The sequence below is a fragment of the Acanthochromis polyacanthus genome, chromosome 13 (assembly GCF_021347895.1).
Source record: "Acanthochromis polyacanthus isolate Apoly-LR-REF ecotype Palm Island chromosome 13, KAUST_Apoly_ChrSc, whole genome shotgun sequence".
Lineage (NCBI taxonomy): Eukaryota > Metazoa > Chordata > Actinopteri > Pomacentridae > Acanthochromis > Acanthochromis polyacanthus.
Window position 1 is genome coordinate 30,958,877 of NC_067125.1, and position 22,383 is coordinate 30,981,259.

Consider the following 22,383-nt stretch of genomic DNA (forward strand, 5'->3'; position numbering starts at 1 on the left):
CTGGAGAGCATGTATGTTCTTAAACTGCTTCCCAAGTTTCCAGAATGTTTCATTTACAAGCAAGATGTACATGCGAGGTAATTAAAATTCATGCAGGTTCGTACTGTCCTTTGGCAGGTTTGGAGACAAAAGGCCATATGCAAATGTGGGTATTTGCACCAGGGAATGCAGCAAATTTACAGTAAAGGCTATCTAACAGTCTTGGGGTCCAAACAAAACAAAACAAGCTGGATTTAGTAGAATAAGAACAAAATATGCCACATGAGTCATGTATGAAATAAGAAATGAAGCTGCAAATGCAATGAATCCAACTGAAGAAGTAGAAAATAAAAACGTGTAGTGGTGGATTTAGATCGCCATCTGCTGGAAGAAAGCTTCAGAATGAAGCCAAACTAAACATAAGCAGGAAAACTTTGAATTTGTGGCTTGAAATTCAAAATCACAGGTTTATTTTTGGAAATTGATCCAAAGTAAAACTACTTGCACCCTCTGCGTTCATCTCAATGTCAGGTTTCGCCACAAGCAAACAAAACTAACCAACATATAAACATAAATGTTTTTCATTTTAAAGCGTCGCATAAACACATCACAGGTTTGTAACGTTGACTGGAGGTCACCCGGTTTGTTTTCTGCTCCGTGTGGAAAGATGTGATGCTGCAGATGAAGTGATGACAAGGAGGCGGGTTGAGAAACACTAAAAGCTCTACAGGAGAGAGTGAGGACATGGGTAATTTGCAGTGAAGTCAAAGCTGTTGAGTGAAAAAAAATAAATAAAGAAGCTACACTTGAGAGGGAATCCGTAGATAATTCAACTATCCATGCAGGAAATGTGGTACTTCATAAAGACAGTGTTAGTCAGCCAGTTGTGTGGGTCAGTTTACTGTGTTTACAAAGTCGGCTCTCGTCATTTGAGAAAACACAATATTTCCCAAGGTGACCACAAGAGATATTTTTTGTTCACATAGTTGGTACGGACACATTTCATTTGTAACATCTGTTCACACTGACAATTATCTCAGAACAAATATGGTTTGAAACAACTCTCATCCACTGGCAGCTATGGTAAGTGGACACATTGTTTTCCCTCCATTTTTAGCACAAGTTAAATGTTTTTCTGTTATCGAGATCAACAGAATGTTACAAAAACAAGGCCTGGGAACATAAAACTCTGAGTCTTATCCACTTTCTCCCTAAAGCAAAAGAAAATTTTATCTAGTAAAGATCAAACACGAGCATTTTATGTTTTTATACTGTTTTGTCTTTATTGCAATGAAGTTTACCAAGATCTAACACAAAAAGTAAAGCCCAAAGCAACATATAGTGGAGAGACAGCACAATCAATAATCCAATAAATACCCTTAGGTGGTCAAACACTTTAAAAAGAGGTTTTGAATTATAGAGATGGCTCATTGAAGCCCCTTTCAGACAGGCAGTTTGAATGTGCCAGCTATGTCTGAATGAACAAACTGGTCACTTTTCAGTAAAAACTGAAACAGTTATCTTCTTAGTTTGGAATGTTCCTGCATCACTTTCAATGCAGCACAAGTCTGAACTGCACAAACAGGCATACACAACCAGCGTACTTCTGTTTGTTGGAGTCTCTCCTGGGTTCATTACTAAACTGCAGCTTTAGACAGCAGCAGGATCCAAACAAGCGTCACCATTGCACACATTCATGTGCACGGAGGAACATTATTTACTTATAGAAATGAATTATCCCTGACATGGAGACATGATGGATCAGGATTTAACAATAAGCCACATTGTGTACTTTTACACACATCAGACAAGTGAGCTGTCGCACAGTTTATAAGACTGATAGATTCAATAATATTTTTTATTGAATGTCTTTACATGTCCCAGCTTCCTCACAACCTTGGAGCCAGTTTGTTACATAGCAGATTTAGATTTAGTCTTTTGTTTACTAGTGAGTTATTATGCATTATATGTAATGCACTTGATGTAATGCCCAATCTTGCATCAAAAACAAATATTACATTCATACAAAGCCAAATGATGCCTTAAGGAATATTAATGTAAAAGTGACCTATGTCTGGATGACAGAATGCCGTCACTTTAACACATTAATGTTCATATCTCATGTCTGAAAAGGGCTCTTCTTTGATTCATTTCTCAGTATTTATGCAGATGAAAGCACAAATTTTAACACAACCTACTATGAATGAGTCAAACCACGGAGGCAAACATGCTACAAAACAAGTTGAGAATGTAAGTACAGGTCGACCTGTTGTCAGATGTGATATTTCTGCATTTTTTTCCCCTGTTCTCTATTGGATACCTGATAAAAATGTGCTATTTTGGCTCTTGTGCAGCCGCCTCTGTCCGTCTGCAGTCACTCTGTGGTCTTTAGCAACGTCCCACCCACAGCAGTATCTGATTGGTTACACAGCACGACAACAGCCTATCAACACTTAAGGATAAAAGTTGAAAAGCTCTTTCAATGAAAAAGCTGTAAAACATGAATAAACAAAGGCATTTCGATGATTTGTGTTGTAATTTCTGATTCTAAAATGTTCATTTTTGTGGAAATGTTCCAAATATCCATACTTTATGACTAATAACCTGTATCAGTATTGGCCCTGAAAGACGCCTCACCATTCGACCACTAATTGTAAGGACGATAAGATTGTGGTTATTTTCTTTAGTCTTCTCGTAGATAAGCCTCAGGTATTTCTTCCTCCTCACTACTGGCAGCTTGTTGTGCCATCCTCTGAACCTCCAGAACTTTAGTCTCGGCCAGCTTCTTGTCTGCATCCTGTGAGAGTTTCTGGGCCTCCCCCACCTGCGATAGCGCCACCTGAATGTTCGAACTCATCGTGACGGACGCATGCTCTGCTCCTGAAAGCACACAGATGCAAACACCAAGTTCAAAAGCCATCATAACACCACCTCGGGTTTGGACATTAGGTGTAGTCATTAGGTGGGCGCTCTCGTCCGTCGTCTCCGTTTTGTTTCACACAAAGCCCTGCGGATTGACGGCAAACGAGCCGTACGCCGTCCAAAGTGTAACACTGACAGCAGCTGAATGGCAACAGGCACAAACAGCAACACGCAAAGCAGTAAGAAGATGGTTCACACTTTGATTTATCGCCATAAGAGCCCTGAGAAAACCAACACAACCGTGACATCCCGACCACTTCAGCCCACAGCCAAAGAACTCAGGCCACATGATCTTGAACACACCTGAGCTGTACGCTGCCTCAGCTGCTGTTTCACACAGCTTCACCACACTGATCCAGGCGGACTCCAAACGCTTGCAGTTATCTTGTCTGTCATTGATCTGTCAGGGCAGAGACAAAGGTAAACCCCAAGTCAGACTCAAACAGATCCACAACCCCATGCTTCTTTGGACAATTTAGGAGCCATATTTTTTGCCTTGCTTGAAGTAAACTAACACAGACTGACCTCTGCTCGCTGGCCGATGATCACCTGCCAGATTGAATCCTCCTCTGCTGGAGTCAGTTTTCCCAATGAGGCTAAATATCGTCTTTGTAGGGCGATGAGCGTGTGCACAGCCTGCGAGGACGCACAAGGAGGACAAATACTGTTTATTTTTAAAGTTAAAGAGCAATTAGAGTGGCAGAGTGGCACACAGGAGGTTCATAAATTTAGATGGAATCCCCACTACTAGCAACCAGGAAGCTTCTCTGAAAAAAAAAAAAAGCTTTACATGCTTCGAATACCAAAAGCTAAATGTCATTCACCTCTGTTGTTGAGGAGCAGCTGCAGATGTCACATAACTCAAAATCCAAGCTCATTCTGTGTGCCTTTTTTTGAACTCAGAGGGAAAATGGTGTGTTCTCATGTCCAATGGCCATCCTTAACTAAATGTGTTGCCATATCTCTACACACACACATCACACGGCATCAGGGCATCGACATTTGACCTGCTGACCATATATTAAGACAGAAGTTAGAAAAAAAACAAAACTGGGATGGCTCAGATTGTCTTCCCCCTGCATTTGGTGTCCCAAATCTAAAAGTCAATATTTTAAATGGAATAGAAAAAATGCTCCCGGTAGCTTGCTAGAATGCCGGTGCTCCACCACAGTGGACAAATTAAGAAAACTTGTCATGTGCATAAAGCATATCGTCATACAAAATTTATATTTTGGGCATAGCTATGCTGCTTTTTAAACCTATACTTCTTAGTTGCATTTTAACAGTTATTCATTTATATTTACTGTTATTACGTATTTTAAAAGTTTGAGGTCACTTAGAAATGTCCTTATTTTGTCCTTATCTTTTTAATGAAGATAATATTAAATTAATCTGAAATCCAGTCTAGACATTGTTAATGTGAGAAATGATTATTTAAGCTGGAAACAGCTGATTTGTAATGGAATATCTCCATAGGGGTACAGAGGAACATTTCGAACAACCATCACTCCTGTGTTGTAATGCTACATTGTGTTAGCTAATCATGCAGGGCTGGACTCGAATATCCGAATATTTTGAGATCCAAATACCCTGAGAAGGTAATCAGATCTCTGGCCTGCAAACTAAAGTTACGACGTTTCCTCGATGAATACAAATAAATGTATTCATGTTCGACTTTAACAAGAAAGATGATGTGGGTTAAGTTAGTACCTCTGATGTTATATCAGAATGTGACTAGATGCTGGTGTTACTGTTTTAAGCAAGATTTAATTGGGAAAATGTCCCTGTCCTCAGACAAATACTGGAATGTCATTCTGTTTAAGTAATGAAAAACTAAAGGGTGTCATTAAGAAACCAAAACCTGTAAATTATGAAATTTTTCCTTAAGAAAGAAAAATAAGGGGAAGAAAGAACACTGCATCTGTTGACAAATTTCAAGTTTAAGCCCAAAGCCACTCTTCTTCTATTTATTCTTCTAAAAAAATCCTCAAATAAATTACTTCTAAAATCAGTTCTCACCCTGTTTGTATGTATTTCTGTTCCCATCAATATCATTATGCCTGTTTCTACTGAATAATATAAAGATAGCAGCGTATAGTTGCTTACAAAGTCACTTTTAAGAGTTAAATGTAGCTTGGTTCAAAGTTCCAGTAAACCTAGAAAACGTCTCCCCTGGTTCTCCACATCTGTTCCATTTATACAGGACCTGGAGTGGGCAGCTTATCACATGGAGGTTTTTCTTTATCATTTGTTATTGTCAGGCATGTATAAATATACATGAGTGTGGATCCAGTGTAAAATGTGTAAATAACTAACTCCTTTGTGCTATTCTCTAGGGGGAGAGGAGTTGAGAGGACGTCTTATCTCTCTATCACTTGCTATTGCCAGAATAAACAAAGATTACCACCAAGAGATCACAGAGCAGCACAGCACAGAAGCCCAAACGTTACACCAACACAAGACGAGGTTACCAAACAAACATACAGCTTTGGAAATAATTATCAGACCGCTATGACAACAGTTTTCTGCCTCTTCCTTTGCGATTCTTGGTGAAGGCTACGCTTGTAAAGGAGGCCGATTGTCTACAGAATCAGAAATATTTTAGCGATAACAAGGGGAAACCTCTTATGTTCCAGTTGCTCTCATTTAAAATCTTAGAAATATAAAAAGCACAAAATATATCGAGAAACATAAGTCGAACAATACGTCGTAAAAATATAAGCGTAAGAAAAAATAAAATCTTGTCTTCTTGCAGTTCTTTTATCAATGCTGTCGAATGATGGTTTAGTTTGGATTTGGATCTGCGTACATGTTTTCAGTCTTCTATTGTAAATTTTAGAATTCTAATAGTTCAAATAGATCATATTTCTCAACATGACTTATTGCATGTAATGAATCGTTATTAGACTTCTCAATATCTTTTAGAAGACACTGTTATGATTAAGTCCCTATGATAAATTATCCATAGTGAAGGCCTGGAATGTGGACTTCTTAAAGAAAACAAAAGGTAATTTCATAATAATTTATTCCAAAGCTATTTATTGTGGTGGGGGAAAAAAGTAATTTAATTTGAACTGGACTAACATACAGTGACATACAGAAAGCAAAAAGAGCTTATGTACTGTGTGTGTAAACCTATTATTTAGTGGGTCATTCCAGAACTGGAGGGCATTTGAGGTTTAAAATTTCCGAAAAACAAACTTTTTTTTTCTTTTAACAATTGTCTGCTACATATTCATCAATAATAGGGAATAAACAATCAAAGGCATGATTAGCTTAGCTTATACATCAATGTTAGAATTTTTATTCCATGTTTTATTTGTTGTTTGCTAACCCTGCTCTAATCACAGTAACAGGGTTGCTAATCCATGCTAATGTTAGCTTTTTCTCAAGAGTAGAAGCTAGATATTTAGCGAGCTGTTACTGCTGACCAAGAGGACAAACTTAACGATGGAAAAAAGAAAAAAAAAGAGAAAAGAATTAGTCTCATCCTGATAATATGAGGTAGAGTGAGACGTTAAATCAAGGCTGGAACAAGAGAAAAACAGCATTTTAGGGGTAACTCCAGATTTATTTGGCATTTTAAAAAATATTTTTAAACGTTCTTTTCTCCTACTTTTTTAAATATTTGGTCTCAGGAAAAGTACATTTACACAACGACTGCATTTTGTAGTATTTTGTACATGGATTATTTGAAATTTGACGGATGTGATGTAAAATGTCCTCCAATTTTGTAATGACCCAAGCGTCAAATCTCCTGAACTAAATCTTACAATTGCAAAACCTAAAGAGGAATATCAGCCACAAGATCCATACTTACTTTAGAGTATTCTGTGATGGCATCTATAAGAGCCAGAGTGGTCTGAGAGAGGAAAGTGCTGGAACTGTCTGTTACCAGAGAAGCTGCTTGTCTGATCAGAAAGTCATGAGACAGATTTTCAACCTGCAGCACAAACAGAGATTCAGGTTAAACTAAAACTAAAAGTCACACTGCTGTAAACTTTCAACCTGTCTGTCTGGTCTGACAGCTAACAGACTCACCTGTTTGAAAGGAACAGCACACAGACCGCCACCGACCGCTAAAGACGCGACGCCTGTGTACAGAACATTTCTCCATTTTCTTGGTTTACTGACTGCAGCTTTACTGCTGCTGAAGATGGCACGAACTGAACTCCTGAACGAAACAAACACACAAACCACCCCGTTAAATGCACATTTACCTCATTCATCATATTTATGAGGTCACTTCTCTACTACAACTTAAAGAAAACACATTTTATCCGAGCTGTATTGTGAATTTCCGACAGAAAAACAAGTTCAAGGTGTGATCTATTAACTTCCTGTTGTCGCTGCTGAAACTGATATCAAATAAAGCACTTTCATTTTACCACTTTAAAATATCGTATTTTCAGGAAACGCTCCGTTTAATTAAGCAAGTGGGTATTAGATGATATATTTTCTCCAGGATAACATAATGTCACTATAAACATCGTTTACCTGACGAAACTGACATACGCTGTCCCCCACCTGAGCGCGGCCATGTTGGTCCGCCACAAAACATGTTCGTGTCGTTGAGCGAAGGTTCCTCTTCTTCTGATGGTTGTTTTTTTTAATAGTTGGAAACCAACAAACGCCCCAGCTGGTCTCAGAACTCTCGATTTAACACGATAAGTTTTTTTTTTCAAAGCTTTGGATTTAAAAAAAATTAAGTCAAATAAACTTACATAAAATAAAATAAAAATTATATTAAAATAAGATAGAAATAAAATAGAATGCATTAACTAAGGTAAAATCTGATTTTAATTTAATTTAAATTAATACAGTGTAGTTCCCTATACAATTACGCCCATATATTTTAAAATATTTTAAATAACATGCATTTAACATGAAAATAAAATAAAACTGCATGAAATTAAATCTCATATATTCATGTCATATTGTGATGATATTAAAAACAGAATTTAATTCAGTTTGATTAAATTCAGTTTGAATATATACAACCTAATTTGATTTTTGAAGAAATTTTCTCTAGTTTAATTTAATTTAAGAAAATTTGAGTGAATTGAATATAAGTGAAATAAACTTAATTTAAATGCCTCAGGAAGTTTATTTTAATTTACTGGAGGAAATTATCCATCCATCCATTCTCTATATACCTGTTTATCCTCACTAGGGTCGCGGGGGGTGCTGGAGACTATCCCAGCAGACTCGGGCGAAGGCAGGGGACACCCAGGACAGGTCACCAGTCTGTCACAGGGCTACATGCATAGACAAACACTCGCATTCACACCTACGGACAATTTAGAGTAGTCAATTAACCTCAGCATGTTTTTGGACTGTGGGAGGAAGCCAGAGTGCCCAGAGGAAACCCACGCATGCACAGGGAGAACATGCAAACTCCATGCAGAAAGATCCCAGGCCCACCCCGGGATTCGAACCGGGGACCTTCTTGCTGTAAGGCGAAAATGCTGACCACTACGCCGCTGAGCAGCCTGAAGGAAATTATGTTGTATTTAATTTAATTTAACTTATAGTATTCTTTTCCTCAGGTATTAAAATTAAATTAAATTAAATTAAATTACTTCCTCTCATTAACAGATATATTTTCCTTTGATATTGAAACACAGAAACAGCTTTCCTACAGAATAAATCCCTATTTTAAAAATATAGTATTTTCCCAAAGACGCTTTAAAGAGCATATTGTTTATCCTGCATGACCAAATTTTAATTTACATATTAATCTATCTGTGCCTAGTTACAGTCTTGAGTTTAGTCTCACTAAAATTAATTGTTGTGTCAAAGTCTTTCCTTTTTGTAAATATATCTTGTCAGACCATCCTGACGTTGTAAATGAATCCGATAATAAAGTAAAAGCTGAGTGAAGTTTCCTCTGCTGTACACTGTCGCCCTCTTGTGGTGTAATAGAAACATTTTCTTGTGCTCAAACATGTTGGTTTGCCTGTCTTAAGAGTTTCAGGGATCGCTTTTTCTTTACCCTGTGCAGTTGTGTTCTTCAGGACATTTAGAGGTTAGAGTTCAATAAATGGTTTTCAGAAATTAGGACTAATGTTTGGCATGATTTGGTTTTCATATTACTGTGTAAGACCATGAGCTCTGGGGCAAAGCTCCCCAGCTGTCCTACATGGGAACAAGACACCCAAAGACACCCAAATTCAAAGCAGAAGTGTTGTTTGAGGCTGTGTTTAGTCTCTATGTGGTCATTCTGAGTCATGTTGTGGCCATTTTCCATTACTTTGCAGTCACTCTGGTGTCTCTTTGTAGTTATTTTGCATTTCTTTCTAGCTATTTCTTCCTCTTGCATCATGTTGCAATACCTTGATTAACTTTCCAACAAGAAATGTCGGGTCATTTGGGTATGCAGCTGGAATTCCTCACTAGCACTGACGTTTTCATTTTAAAATCCAGGCATGAAGTGATGAAACAGCTCTGTGCAAATGGCAGGCTCACAGATGGCTTTTTGAATCTTCTTTTGCCCACAGAGTGATGCGTTAGGAAAACATGTGAATATGAAAATAAAACTGAAACAGAATTAAAGAGTAATTACAGTGAGATGAAAGGAAATCATTCAGGCTAAAACGAGAAGCTGAAATAATGACGGAGGACTATAGTGAAATCTGATGCGATGGATTAAGAAGGAGAGTTTGGTGCTGATTTTAGTGCAAAATGAACGATTTTAGGTGAGGTTAAAAATATATTGTAATGTTGATGTAATTCTTCCTTACATGTTCGAACCAGAAGGCCGAAGAAGAAGAATGATATGCAAAGTTTTGTCCGGTAGAATAACAGGATTGATTCTTCAGGTTTGTTACATATGACGCTCTGTGAGTCTGAGTGTTTTCATTTGTACTGTTCTGCACATATTAAGAAGGTTTAAAGAGCTTGATCTTTAAGACAGTACAATAGTATTTATTACACAAATTCAAAACTACTACTAATTAAAAAAACCTACAAGATTATTCAGAAACCTCAACAAATCCAGATATTCCTTTTGAACAACACATTGATTGAAGAGGAAAAACTATCTTTAACAAGAAGCAGAAACAAGCCAAAGAAGTTGGTCCATCCGACTCAACCGGTTGGGGCAAAAGGAAGAAAAAATAGATAAAAATCAAACAACAAACAAAAAACTATGAAGACTGTGCAGCTCATGACAGAGCAGAAAAGTGCAGCTCTAGAGCCAGAAGTACTTGCAAAGACAACAAAACTACAGCGGAGAGAAGACGCAAAGTTAATGATATGCAACAATGCATGAGAAAGAATATAAGTCTCACAAAAATGTACATTCTAAGACAAATTTATGAGCAGGACAGCCAAGAACAGAGCACACTGATGAGATTAAAGCAGTAGAAAGGTGCAGCCTTAGTACAGTGGCTTAAGTTTATGGGTTGAAATGTAACGGGACAGAAACGCATGGAGTCAAATTAAATCATATTTAATATTTAGTGAAAAATCAGTGTTTAATCCCTGCCTGAAGCCACCTCGGCCTTCACTGCTGCCTCCCTCACCTCCTGCTCGTTTTGAGATCTGTTTATGTAAATTGAATGTAAAATGCAGGTCTGAGATGAGCTGACTGACTCAGTAAAGATCAAGAAGTTGTTGTACTTCTTCATGAATAGATCTTTGTTTGCTTTATTTGCCATTGCTGTCCTGCTGAAATATTGACATTTGATGCTGAATCTGAACTCACAGAATCCTCCTGTAAACCTCTGAATTCATCCTGTAGCTCCAGTCAGCAGTGAAATCATCAATAAACATCAGTTCCATTTACACCCAAGCCTCAGAACCACAACAGAACCACCACTGAGACAGATGATTTTGTATATTTTATATAGAGAGTCTTTGGGTGTTCCTTAAATTCTCCCACTTTCCTAGTTCCATTATTTTTCCAGATTTTTTTTTATTATTATTTTCCAGAATTAAAATCTGGAATATATTTTAACAGATTAAACAAACATGTTTGGTTTAAAAGTTTGATGTTGAAAGAATAGTTCTTTATTCCCTATGAGATTGTTTTCCTCCTATTACACATGTACTCATTAACGGCCGGTCAACAGAGCAGCGTTTAAATATTTAATAGATGCCATTAAGCTTCACTTTTAATTAGTTTCACTGGAACTTACTGTTACACACAGGAATACAGACAACTGGCTAATTATCATCATCATCGTCACCTTCATCATAACACTAGAGAAAACATTATCTGATGACAAACAGCATAATACTTCCTCATGATGGACTATGAACTAAGAGAAGTTAATGAATGTGCAACGTTATGTAGATAAATTAAAGAAGTAGGAACACTAAACTATTACTTTGCTTTATGATGATATATTATTTTTTTCCTGATGTGTGTCTGTATAAACAGGTCCGTACAGATCCTAACAGTAACAGTTCTAATGCTACATTGTGTTAGCTAATGGTGTTGAAAGGCTAATAGATGATTAGTAAACCTCTGTGCAATTATGTTACAACATTGATAGAAGTGTAAGTTTTCATGGAAAATATGAAATTGCATGGAAGACCCCAAATTTTTAAACGGTAGCGTAAACATCACATAAAGACACTGTGTTCTTCTATCTAAAGTGTTAAATGAGCAATTACACTCATTTGACTCATTATTACACTTTGGTTCTGTTTGCATTACTCCATCAAAAACAAGTAGAAGAGTGTAAACTGATTTCATTTCATCTTACACATGTCTACCAAAGTTTTGATTCTCCAAGAGAAATAAATAGTTTTCCAACTGAAAGTTTTGTTTTCACCTGTTGCGTCACCCACCTGGACTGAGCAGAAATGAGCAGGAGACAGCATAAATAATTAATGAACCAATCCTTTAATGGGTTTCATAGGAGTTTATCAGCCATAAGAGAATAGTGATGATCGGCTTGTTAGCATCACTGTTCTGTTTGGAGTCTAAAAGAACATACAGAAAAACAAACCATGAAAACAGAGTGACACCATCAGTGCAATGATCCCTCATGAGTTCTCCGTATTAACTTGTCCTGCATAAACCAAACTACAAACTAAAGTTTAACTGCACAACAAACTGCCTCAGAGATGCATACGTTTGCTCAACATAAGATAATATAGCTAAACTGGGAGCTTGAATGCTTTTTGAAGGGAGATTTTGGACTGACAGGTCAGAGAGCGTCTCCATCACCATCATCAAAACAGCACGAGGAAATATCTGTTGGAAGAATGTTGTTCATCTCTCGAGTGGAGTCAAGCCATAATTCAAAGTAAAACAACATATTTGACCCATTAGAAACTATTAGACATCAATTAACACTGACCTTCAACCACCTCCAAGCCAATATTACTGTTTGATACAGAATGAAATGTGTGAATTTATTCTGAAACATCATCACGTCTTGGTCACATTTATTTTGGCCTCCAAGTAAAACACACTGGATGTAATCAAGCTTGAATTGCAATGATGACTGTCTGCGTTTTACTTAAAGGGCTAAATAAATGTTTCCAAGGTGTGTGCTGATATTTCAAATTAATGCCTCTCCCATCATATCATGCAACACAATTTTGAATCTGCTGTCTAAAGGTTGCTAATGAGTTATCAAATATGTTGTTTCACTTTGAAATATGGCTTGACACTCAATGTTAACAAGTCAAATAAAGTGACAGTGGGCCTGAGGTAGGAGAGATGCCACCAATAGCACAACCTCATTCTGCCTCACAGCATTGGCCTAGCCGCACTAGACCCAGCTCTGAAGACGCAAGGGTCTAGGAACTCTCAACAGGGAGGGAGGCGGGCTAAAAGGTTGTCTTTCAAATCACTCTGCAGCAATTGGGTAGGTATACGACCAATCAGCGCAACGAATAGGCTGACGTAGTTCCGAGAGCGCCGGAAATCAGAGAATGCGGTAGTTCGGTGAAGCCTTATTTATACAGTCAATGAATGGGTGAAGCTCAAATATGTTACAGACATGTTAACAGAAAGATTATTCAGAGTCGGTGCTAATGGAGCTCAACGACTGTTGTCGTTTTTTGTTGTCGACCCTGACAGAGAATTAAATTCGTTGCCGTGGGTTGTCTAGCGCGGCTAGGCTAGTTGTTTCCGGTTGTTTCTGTCAGAATTGTCGCGCCTCTGTCGTCATTTAGTTACACCCGCTTCTGACTCTACACTTCATGGTGATTCGTCGGCCAGTTTTAGGAGCATCCAACCTCGAGGCTTACCGAGGGTAACTAGACCCTTGCGTCTTCAGAGCTGGGTCTAGCGCGGCTAGGCTATCACAGCATCACATTAGCTACAGAAACTGCATGCAAGCAGGCTGAGATCAGCCCAGCACATTATTTAGCAGCAGAGTCTTCAGGAGGCCCAACAACATGTTCAGGGACCCCACCGACCCACAGCACCACCTCTTCACTCTCCTACTGTCTGGTAGAAGCTACAGGAGGACATTTTCTCCTCTCAGGCCGTAACACTGATGAACACATTTGCATATACACCTTTTTCACATGTTTTTGTATATTTTACATTTGTCCACCACAATGTGGCTGTGAGCGATGAGTGCCTTCTGTAAACAGTGACGAGAGACACGCTTTAAGAATTTAAGAAAACTGGAACCTTGTTTACTGGAGCATACGATAATAAAACATTTGAATCCTTTGAATACAGAACATATATAACAGTATTCAACAGGAGAGTCATTTCAGGTCATTTGATGGCGTGTCATTTTTCCTGTTCGACTGCATCACCGTGATTGAATGCAAAAAATAAACTCATCAATAAGGCCGTTAGTTTCCTTGGAGCCTTCAAATCTGTCTTCCAAATGTCCTTGCATTTATACTTGAAAAATATCACTATTATCAATTATTTACCCCATTTGGATTATTTGTGTTATATCTGCCAGAAAAGGTAGACATGCAGTGATCATTTGTCACTGGGTCATGAGAGCTGACTGAGTCTGCTTCAGTTCCTCGCATATTTGCATAGTTAATGCAAGGCCGGAGTCTACACACGTGGACAAAATTGTTGGTACCCCTCAGTTAAAGAAGGAAAAACCCACAATTCTCACTGAAATCACTTGAAACTCACAAAAGTAACAATAAATAAAATTTATTGAAAATTAAATAATTAAAAACAGCCATTACTTTTGAATTGTTGATTAACATAATTATTTAAAAAACAAACTAATGAAACAGGCCTGGACAAAAATGATGGTACCTCTATAAAAGATTGAAAAACTATTTGACCAGAGTGACATGATAACTCAGGTGTGTCATTTAATTGACATCACAGGTGTTTCCAAACTCATAATCAGTCAGTCTGCCTATTTAAAGGGAGACAAGTAGTCACCCTGCTGTTTGGTGAAAAGGTGTGTACCACACTGAACATGGACAACAGAAAGCGAAGGAGAGAATTGTCCCAGGACATCCGAAAAAAAATTATAGACAAACATCTTAAAGGTAAAGGCTATAAGACCATCTCTAAACAGCTTGAAGTTCCTGTGACAACAGTGGCTCATATTATTCAGAAGTTCAAGACCCACGGGACAGTAGCCAACCTCCCTGGACGTGGCCGCAAGAGGAAAATTGATGACAAATTGAAGAGACGGATCGTTGGAATTGTATCCAAAGAGCCCAGAGCAACCTCCAAAGAAATTAAAGTGAACTCCAAGGCCAAGGTACATCAGTGTCAGATCGCACCATTCGTCGTTGTTTGAGCCAAAGTGGACTTCATGGGAGACGACCAAGGAGGACACCACTGCTGAAAAAAACTCATAAAAAAGCCAGACTGGAATTTGCAAAAATGCATGTTGACAAGCCACAAAGCTTCTGGGAGAATGTCCTTTGGACAGATGAGACCAAACTGGAGCTTTTTGGTAAGGCACATCAACTCTATGTTCATAGACTCAAAAACCAAGCATACGAAGAAAAGAACACCGTCCCTACGGTGAAACATGGAGGAGGCTCAGTAATGTTTTGGGGCTGCTTTGCTGCATCTGGCACAGGGTGTCTTGGAAAGTGGTGCAAGGTACGATGAAATCTGAAGACTATCAAGGCATTCTGGAGAGAAATGTGCTGCCTTGTGTCAGAAAGCTTGGTCTCAGTCGCAGGTCATGGGTCTTCCAACAGGACAACGATCCAAAACACACAGCCAAAACACCCAAGAATGGCTGAGAGAAAAGCGTTGGACTATTCTAAAGTGGCCTTCTATGAGCCCAGATCTGAATCCCATTGAACATATGTGGAAGGAGCTGAAACATGCCATTTGGAGAAGACACCCATCAAACCTGAGACAACTGGAGCTGTTTGCTCATGAGGAGTGGGCCAAAATACCTGTTGACAGCTGCAGAATGCTCATTGACAAATACAGAAAATCGTTTAATTGCAGTGATTGCCTCAAAAGGTTGTGCAACAAATATTAAGTTATGGGTACCATCATTTTTGTCCAGCCCTATTTCATTAGTTTGTTTTTTTAAATAATTATGTTAATCAACAATTCAAAAGTAATGGCTGATTTTGATTATTTAATTTTCAATAATTTTTATTATTGTTACTTTTGTGAGTTTCAAGTGATTTCAGTGAGAATTGTGGGTTTTTCCTTCTTTAACTGAGGGGTACCAACAATTTTGTCCACGTGTGTATGGGAAAAAGCAGGAACTTGACCCAGCAGTTTAATATTTTGCACCCTCAATTAACTTTTACATGATAAATGTGATGTCATTTAATAACTCCTGCTACAGTATGCTATCATATTGTTCCTTTAACCATTATACAAAATTGCATAAAACAATAATCAAAACTGAAGAGGTTTGCTGCATCATGTTAGTCTGTGCACAGCTGGCCAACTTCAGTGTACCAGCATTTGCTTACTGCTTACATAGATCTTTAAAAACTGTGCTTGAGTCCAGAACATTGACGGCAACGCAGCCTCTACAGTTGCATGATAAAGCAGATCCAGAAGATAGCAAGCAGCAAAGTGCCACATGACTTCAGCAAAGTAAAACTTGTGAAGGTGTTTCCAAAAATAATATACCGATCTCCTCCACAGACTGGAATATGGTGCTGGTTTTGTAGCTCATAAATTTAAGAATATTCTGCAAAAGCGATGCCATGTTTTTTGTATGTTGTAACACTTTCAGGTCAACAAGAAAACATCATTGGCATTTTGGTTCTTTCATAAATTTAGTGCAGACATCTGAAATTCAAGCGCATTTACCAGAGAACTTTTGTACGGCTTGTATATTTGTGTGTGTTTGCCACATTATGGCAGTTTGATTCCAAATGCAGATGTATATGAAAGTTATTTCTGCTATCTAATTGCATTTTGTCGCAAACTTCACTAAAAGACATGTGATGTGTCTCCCTTGTGTAACAGTTGCCCCTATAAGTGTTTAACACTCAACTCTCTTTCCGATTGCTGCACAGAAGCAGCAGAAGACGTTCATGTTTGTGTCACAGTTGTGTGCTACATGGATGAGTCGGTAAACTCAGTCTCGTGCCCTTTGATTTGTTAATGTGTTGCAGATTCATGTCAAATGTTGCCAGAGGCTTGTAGCTGTGCTTGTAGTTCCAGATGAATTGTGGATCTGTCTTTGTATGAATTGTCTAAAACACTTGAACATTTGCAGAGACACAGATGGCGTCCAACAGCTCGCTGCCGTGAGGAGGATCAGCTCTAAGGTCATTTTTGTTCAGGTTTTGGTCTCATGTTTTCTTTTCATCAACATCTTTCTGATCACAACTTTTTTCATGAAGGAATGCTTCTACACGACAATGCGCTACATCTTATTTGCTACTGCACTGCTGTCTGATTGTCTGTTTTATTACTGACCGACATCCTGCTCTTATGCAGCTACTTTGGAATTTTCATGGCAGATGTGGTGGTGTATAATTTTGTATTTTGCTTTTTCTTTGTGCACATTTGTTACCCCTTTAACTCTGACAGCAATGACTCTGGAGAGATATGTGGCCATTTGCTTGCCTCTGAGACATGCAGAGTTGTGCTCCACACGCAACACTCTGCACTGATCTGCCTCATCCACGGCCTCAGCTTTCTACCCGGCTTCGTTATTCTCTCCATTTTCTTTGCATTAGCGTCCCACAGCCTCTTCACCCAGAGAAGGCTCTGCATTGTGCAGGCATTCATTTTGCAAAGGTGGCAGGGTCATCTGAGGTCGGCTATAAATCAGTTCTATTTCTTGGTCATGTGCATCCTCATTGTTTTCTCCTACATTGAAATAATGAAAGTGGCCAAAGTTGCATCAGGAGAGAACAAAAAGTCAACAAATAAAGGCCTCAGGACTGTGATTCTTCACGCTTGCCAGTTGCTGCTCTGCCTCATCCAGATGTGGTGTCCATTCATAGAGGATACTGTCCTTCAGATTAATTTTTTGTTATTTGTTAACATCAGGTACTTTAATTATGTGATGTTTTATCTTTCACCACGATGTCTGAGTCCTCTCATTTATGGCCTCAGGGATGAGATGTTCTTTCGGGCTCTGAAGTATAACGCTCTCTGTGGGCTGCACAAGAGATGAAGTTGTTGCAAAAATAACACTGTACACACGTTTCTGCCTTTAATGTTACTGTTATTCTAATGCAACTAAAATGAGTCATTTGATTGTTTAGCATTAGCAAAGATAATTGTGCAGAATCTTTAATGTTTCTACTAACATTTGCTGTTCATGAGCATGTGTGTGATTATGTGATGAATATGCTGTTCAATTCTCTGTGCATTTCCTTTTCATCCCGGCGTTGTTTTTAATTTAACAACAGTCCTTGCTGCTCTCATTGCTGTATGACTGTATGAACATTTAAAACCAATTTCAATAAATATTGCTTGCTACAATGCCAAATGCCAATAAAAGCCTCAATACTGTACATACTGGATGTGTATCATTTATTAATCCATCTTCTGGAACAATGTGTCCTTCCTCTCATGCAAGATTTAAGACAGCACTGTTCAGTTACAGTGTATAGTGGATTGGAAGACAGGTTTTGTGAACCATAATTCCTCACTGCTGAGCTGCAAATTGCCAAGGTCTTCCTTTTGTGCTCCCCCAGAAATGACTGTGCAGTAACCTGGCTTTTAAACAGTATTTTACATAAAACTTTTACCATGCAGTCAAATATATACAGTGAAAGCATTTTTTGATACAATAAACAGGCAAGAGAGTTAAATCTGTAGAGTTTTAAACTGGAATTTATTGGTGAAGCACATTGAAAGAGCAAGTATTTGCTAATAAAATGAGAATGAGTAAAAGGCTGAACAATAGACATGATATGCAGAAATAAGCTAAAAACAGAAAACATAAAGATAGAACTTTAACAAAGGCACATCTATGCAAGTTAATTTTGAACTGCTGTTTAGATGCACATTAAATCTAATATGAGAGAATTAAAAAGTGCTTACTCCCTTTTTCTTTATCTTGGAGTGAGGAACAGTGAATGAGTCCTGCTGGTTGCAGTAACTTTGTCATGCAGGTGTGACCATGCAGATCTCTATAAGTGACCTGAAAAATCTTACAAAGGATTCTGAATTTGATGTTCAGCTGCCGTCACAATACACAGTTTCAGTCACACTGATGGCCTTGAATCCACCACAAGGTTACCTTCTGGGGTTTTCAGTGAAATACTTTGACCAGAGGTAGATGGGCAACGACAAGCAGCTCAGGTTGCTGAACCAACACAACATGTTTGAGGTCTGTCGGACGTATCACCGCTGTAACATGTTTTAAAAAAATATGCTCCCCTGCTCTTGGCTTCACTGCTCAATGCAGCAGCCTTATTTTCAGCACATAGTCGATGGCTGCCAATATTTAGAATGAAGTATCGTCACTGCTCTTCAAGAGAAGCTTAGAAATACTGTAAACAAACACACCTGATCTACGTGAGGCCAAAGGTTTGGAGGTTCATTTTTATGTCATTCCTTTTCTCCATTTTCAACAGGTGATTAGAAAAAACAGCAGTTTGCATTATGAACCCCTGCTTTCCTGCTTTGCCAGGTGTTCTGTCCCTCCACACTTGCTGCTCAGCTGTGGGCTTTTTCTCACGCTTGCTGTTGTTATTTTACTCTCCAGTCCATTAGCGACACTGCTGCCATGAGCCGGGGCCGATAAACCATCTGGCCGGGCTCCTGAAACAGATAGCAGCCTCTTAATGGAGTGAAAAAGTAAAAGCAATTAAAGCTGAAAGCAGCGTTGGACAGGTCCTCGCATCATTGCTGGTCGCCGGGTCCATGCATGTCCACCAGGTGGCGTTTCGACCGAGAGTGCATGTCGAAGTGTAAATGTAAAATGTAAAATTTCAGGCAGATTGGAGCATGTACAGGCTAGTTTTAGAGCATTTCCTCCATCCAGCAAGCGGCGCTATGGCCATGGCTTTAAATAAGCATGTGAATGTGATCAGAGCAGGACATTGATCATACATGTAAAGTTTGAGACAGATTGGAGCATGTTCAGGCGAGTTAGACAACACTTCCTGTTTGATGGCGAAGGATCAATATTTTTGGGAGTCGCCATGGTCACGCCTTTTGACTTTTGTTTTGATAACTTCATCAGGAAGGACTGTTGCATACACTGGCCAAATTTGAGGTCTCACGGACTTACCCCCGATGAGTTATTAATCAGAAAAAATTTACAGCTAATTCAAGATGACCGACTTCCTGTTGGGTTTAGGGCGTGACCATGATTGACTTTTTCACGTGTCCTGATGTGCTGCATATGCCCCCAAAATATTGTGGCTGTCGATGAAACGTCAAGGCAGTTGGCCTCATGACCACTTTTTTAATTTTTCAATTTTACAGGGGGTGCTATGGAGCCATTTTGCCACACGTGCGCAACTCCCATAAAATATCAAATTTTTCGCCAGTCCTGATGTGCATGCAAGGTTTGACACGTTTTGGGGTATGTTTAGGCCGCCAAAGTGGAGTTTGAAAAGACGGGAAAAGAGTGAAGAAGAAGAAAAAGAAACCCTGGGGTTTTAATAGGGTCCTTCGGCACCGTCGGTGCTCGGACCCTAAAAATGTAAATCTGAGAAAAAGTGATGAGAGCCGTAAGATTCATCCACTGAGCATCATGTCAGCTGAGATATTTCATTCTGAAGCAACCTGATGAAACCAACTGACCAACTAATGTCGTCATCCTTCAAGCCCTGCTGCTGCATCATGACGAACCCTTTTTTTGTTGTTTGGGATAGTCATTCTGTTAATTCTAATTAGTTGAGCTTTTATTTATGGACTGTGTTTGTTTCAACCCTCTGCACCAACACAAGTTCACAAAGACTGATTGTTAGAAAGAGCACATCTACATACACACTTTTCAGAGATAAAGCAAAACAACCAGAACATTTTTATTTGAACCAGAGTTCATGCTGATATTTTGGTTTTACTGAGCTGCTGTTTCATTGTATGAACTATTCAGTGACAGAAAGAGAAACAGTAAATGTGAATCTGCAAATTCATTAATTCATCAAATATCATGTGACTGGATGGTAATTTTGTACCTTTTACAATAATAGAAAACACCAGGCTTTTGGTAAAAAAAAAAAAAAGCCCTGTCTCTTCTGAATGGAAAAGTACAGATATGGAACTCAAAAATATTTAAGATGAGCAAAACTTCTGAAATTTCTTCCCAGCCTCACTCACTGCTCTAATAATAGGTGTCCAATAAGGAGGACTGGCAGAAAGTGACGATGGCGACTGTCGGGTCTAGGCTTCATTTGTTGTTTTTCAAGTCTTTAAAGCCTCAGAGGCTGCACAGAGCTCAGCAGAAGACATCTGTCTTCAGGGCAAGATGGAGGTTTTGGTAAGCTGCTGTACTCTCATCATTTGATATGACTTTTGTCAACCCCTTGAAACATTGTGTGTTTCTGTCAGAGTATTTATGGCTAACAACAGTTCAGTGCTTCATGATGACTTCTTTGTGCTGCAGTTTGATGATTATATCATTATTCTGCAGATTCTAGTGGCAGTTTTCTTTTCCATCAACATGTTACTTTTTGCAACCTTTTTTAAGAAGGAGTGTTTCTATACATCGATGCGTTACATCCTGTTTGCTGTGACGCTGCTCTGTGACAGCGTGCAGCTCGTACTGAGTTACCTTCTGCTCATCTTGGTCTTTTATAAGATCCAAATGCAAGTTGTGATTTGTTTCGTATTGTGTTTCATGCTGTCTGTGTATGTTACAGTCACACCAGTCACACTGACAGCGATGACACTGGAGCGTTATGTGGCTGTTTGCATTCCTCTGCATCATGCACAGCTGTGCTCCACACACAGCACCATGCAGGCAATCCTCATCATTCATGCCATCGGCTTAATACGCTGCATTGTTTTTTTCTCTGCTTTCTTTGCATCAGTCTCCCTTAGCTTCTACAAACAAGCCAAATTATGCTCTATTGAGATATTCACCATTAATGAATGGCATGATCACATTCGGTCGGCCATGAGTCAGTTTTACTTCTTGATCATGTGCACTGTCGTTGTTTTCTGCTATGTGAAAATATTGAAAGCGGCCAAAGCTGCATCTGGAGACAACAAAAACTCAAATCAGAAAGCCCTCCAGACTGTGATTCTTCATGCTATCCAGCTGTTCCTCTGTCTCATCCAGCTGTGTTGCCCATTGATTGAAAATGTTGTTTATCAAATTAATTTCAGGTTATTTGTGATCATCAGGTTATTTAACTACATAATGTTTAGTATTGCTCCGAGATGTCTGAGTCCACTCATTTATGGCCTCAGGGATAGAGCATTTTTTCTTGCTCTCAAAAGCTACGCTTTCTTTGGTTTGCTTGAAAGGACTGTGATGGGTAACAGAAATGCACACTGAATGTATTTACTGATGGAATTCATTTAATTAAAACATACTGGCAATAACTGTATACACGATGCAGAATCCATCTGATTGTGCTGTCAGATGTCAGGTAAACTTTAAGGGATGGTTTAAGATGAACAAAGATTTTGTATATCATCATTTCTCAGCTGAAGTGGCTACATGTTTCTGCTCTTTGCTGTTCTGCAGGTCATGTTTTATGTTTTACTGTCTGTTTAGCATTTAAAACCAACAGCACCTGCTTGTTCACAGATTATACTTTTATGTCTCATATTTGTTCTCTCTGCCATCGTTACTAACTATGATGTTGTTTTGCTAACTTTTAACACAAAGTATGTGAACCTATAAGGTGCCTGTTTAATTGTATCATTAATGCATTAATCATGTATTGAATACTGGGGGAAAAGTGTCATTTACAGAGAAGTTTAAGCACATTTATATACTGATTTATGCTATTTGATAGGATTTATGTGTGTCATTTGTGCAAGAACATTCACAATAATAAAACTAAAAATTGCATTTTTGTAAAGCATGTTTGAGGTTTCCATTGATCGAGTCATATATTGACAGACTGGAATCTGAGTTATCATTCAACAGCATAGTGTTAAATAGATATGCATTGATGAAATCTGATATTATATGACTTTACTAACAAACATCAAATATG

General features: G+C 38.6%; 3 protein-coding genes across 3 annotated transcripts; 2 read left to right on the forward strand and 1 right to left on the reverse strand.

Moving 5' to 3' along the window:
• Positions 1 to 1,235: 1,235 nt before the first annotated feature.
• On the reverse strand, positions 1,236 to 7,487 carry LOC110960788 (diablo IAP-binding mitochondrial protein). The gene is made up of 6 exons (XM_022208161.2): positions 7,399 to 7,487; positions 6,943 to 7,075; positions 6,722 to 6,844; positions 3,427 to 3,537; positions 3,205 to 3,301; positions 1,236 to 2,859 (listed from the first exon to the last, which is right to left on the reverse strand). The coding sequence occupies exons 1-6, from the start codon at positions 7,440 to 7,442 to the stop codon at positions 2,663 to 2,665; spliced, it is 705 nt and encodes a 234-aa protein (XP_022063853.1). The 5' UTR covers positions 7,443 to 7,487; the 3' UTR covers positions 1,236 to 2,662.
• Positions 7,488 to 16,355: 8,868 nt separating this feature from the next.
• Positions 16,356 to 17,423, forward strand: LOC110960784 (odorant receptor 131-2-like). The gene is given in 5 exon segments (XM_022208156.2): positions 16,356 to 16,367; positions 16,537 to 16,699; positions 16,702 to 16,757; positions 16,759 to 16,909; positions 16,912 to 17,423. Coding segments are annotated over 5 exon segments (894 nt in total).
• Positions 17,424 to 20,768: 3,345 nt separating this feature from the next.
• LOC110960783 (odorant receptor 131-2-like) lies at positions 20,769 to 21,713 on the forward strand. The gene has a single exon (XM_022208155.2). It carries the CDS (start codon positions 20,769 to 20,771, stop codon positions 21,711 to 21,713), a length of 945 nt encoding a protein of 314 aa, XP_022063847.1.
• The last annotated feature ends 670 nt before the right edge of the window (positions 21,714 to 22,383 follow it).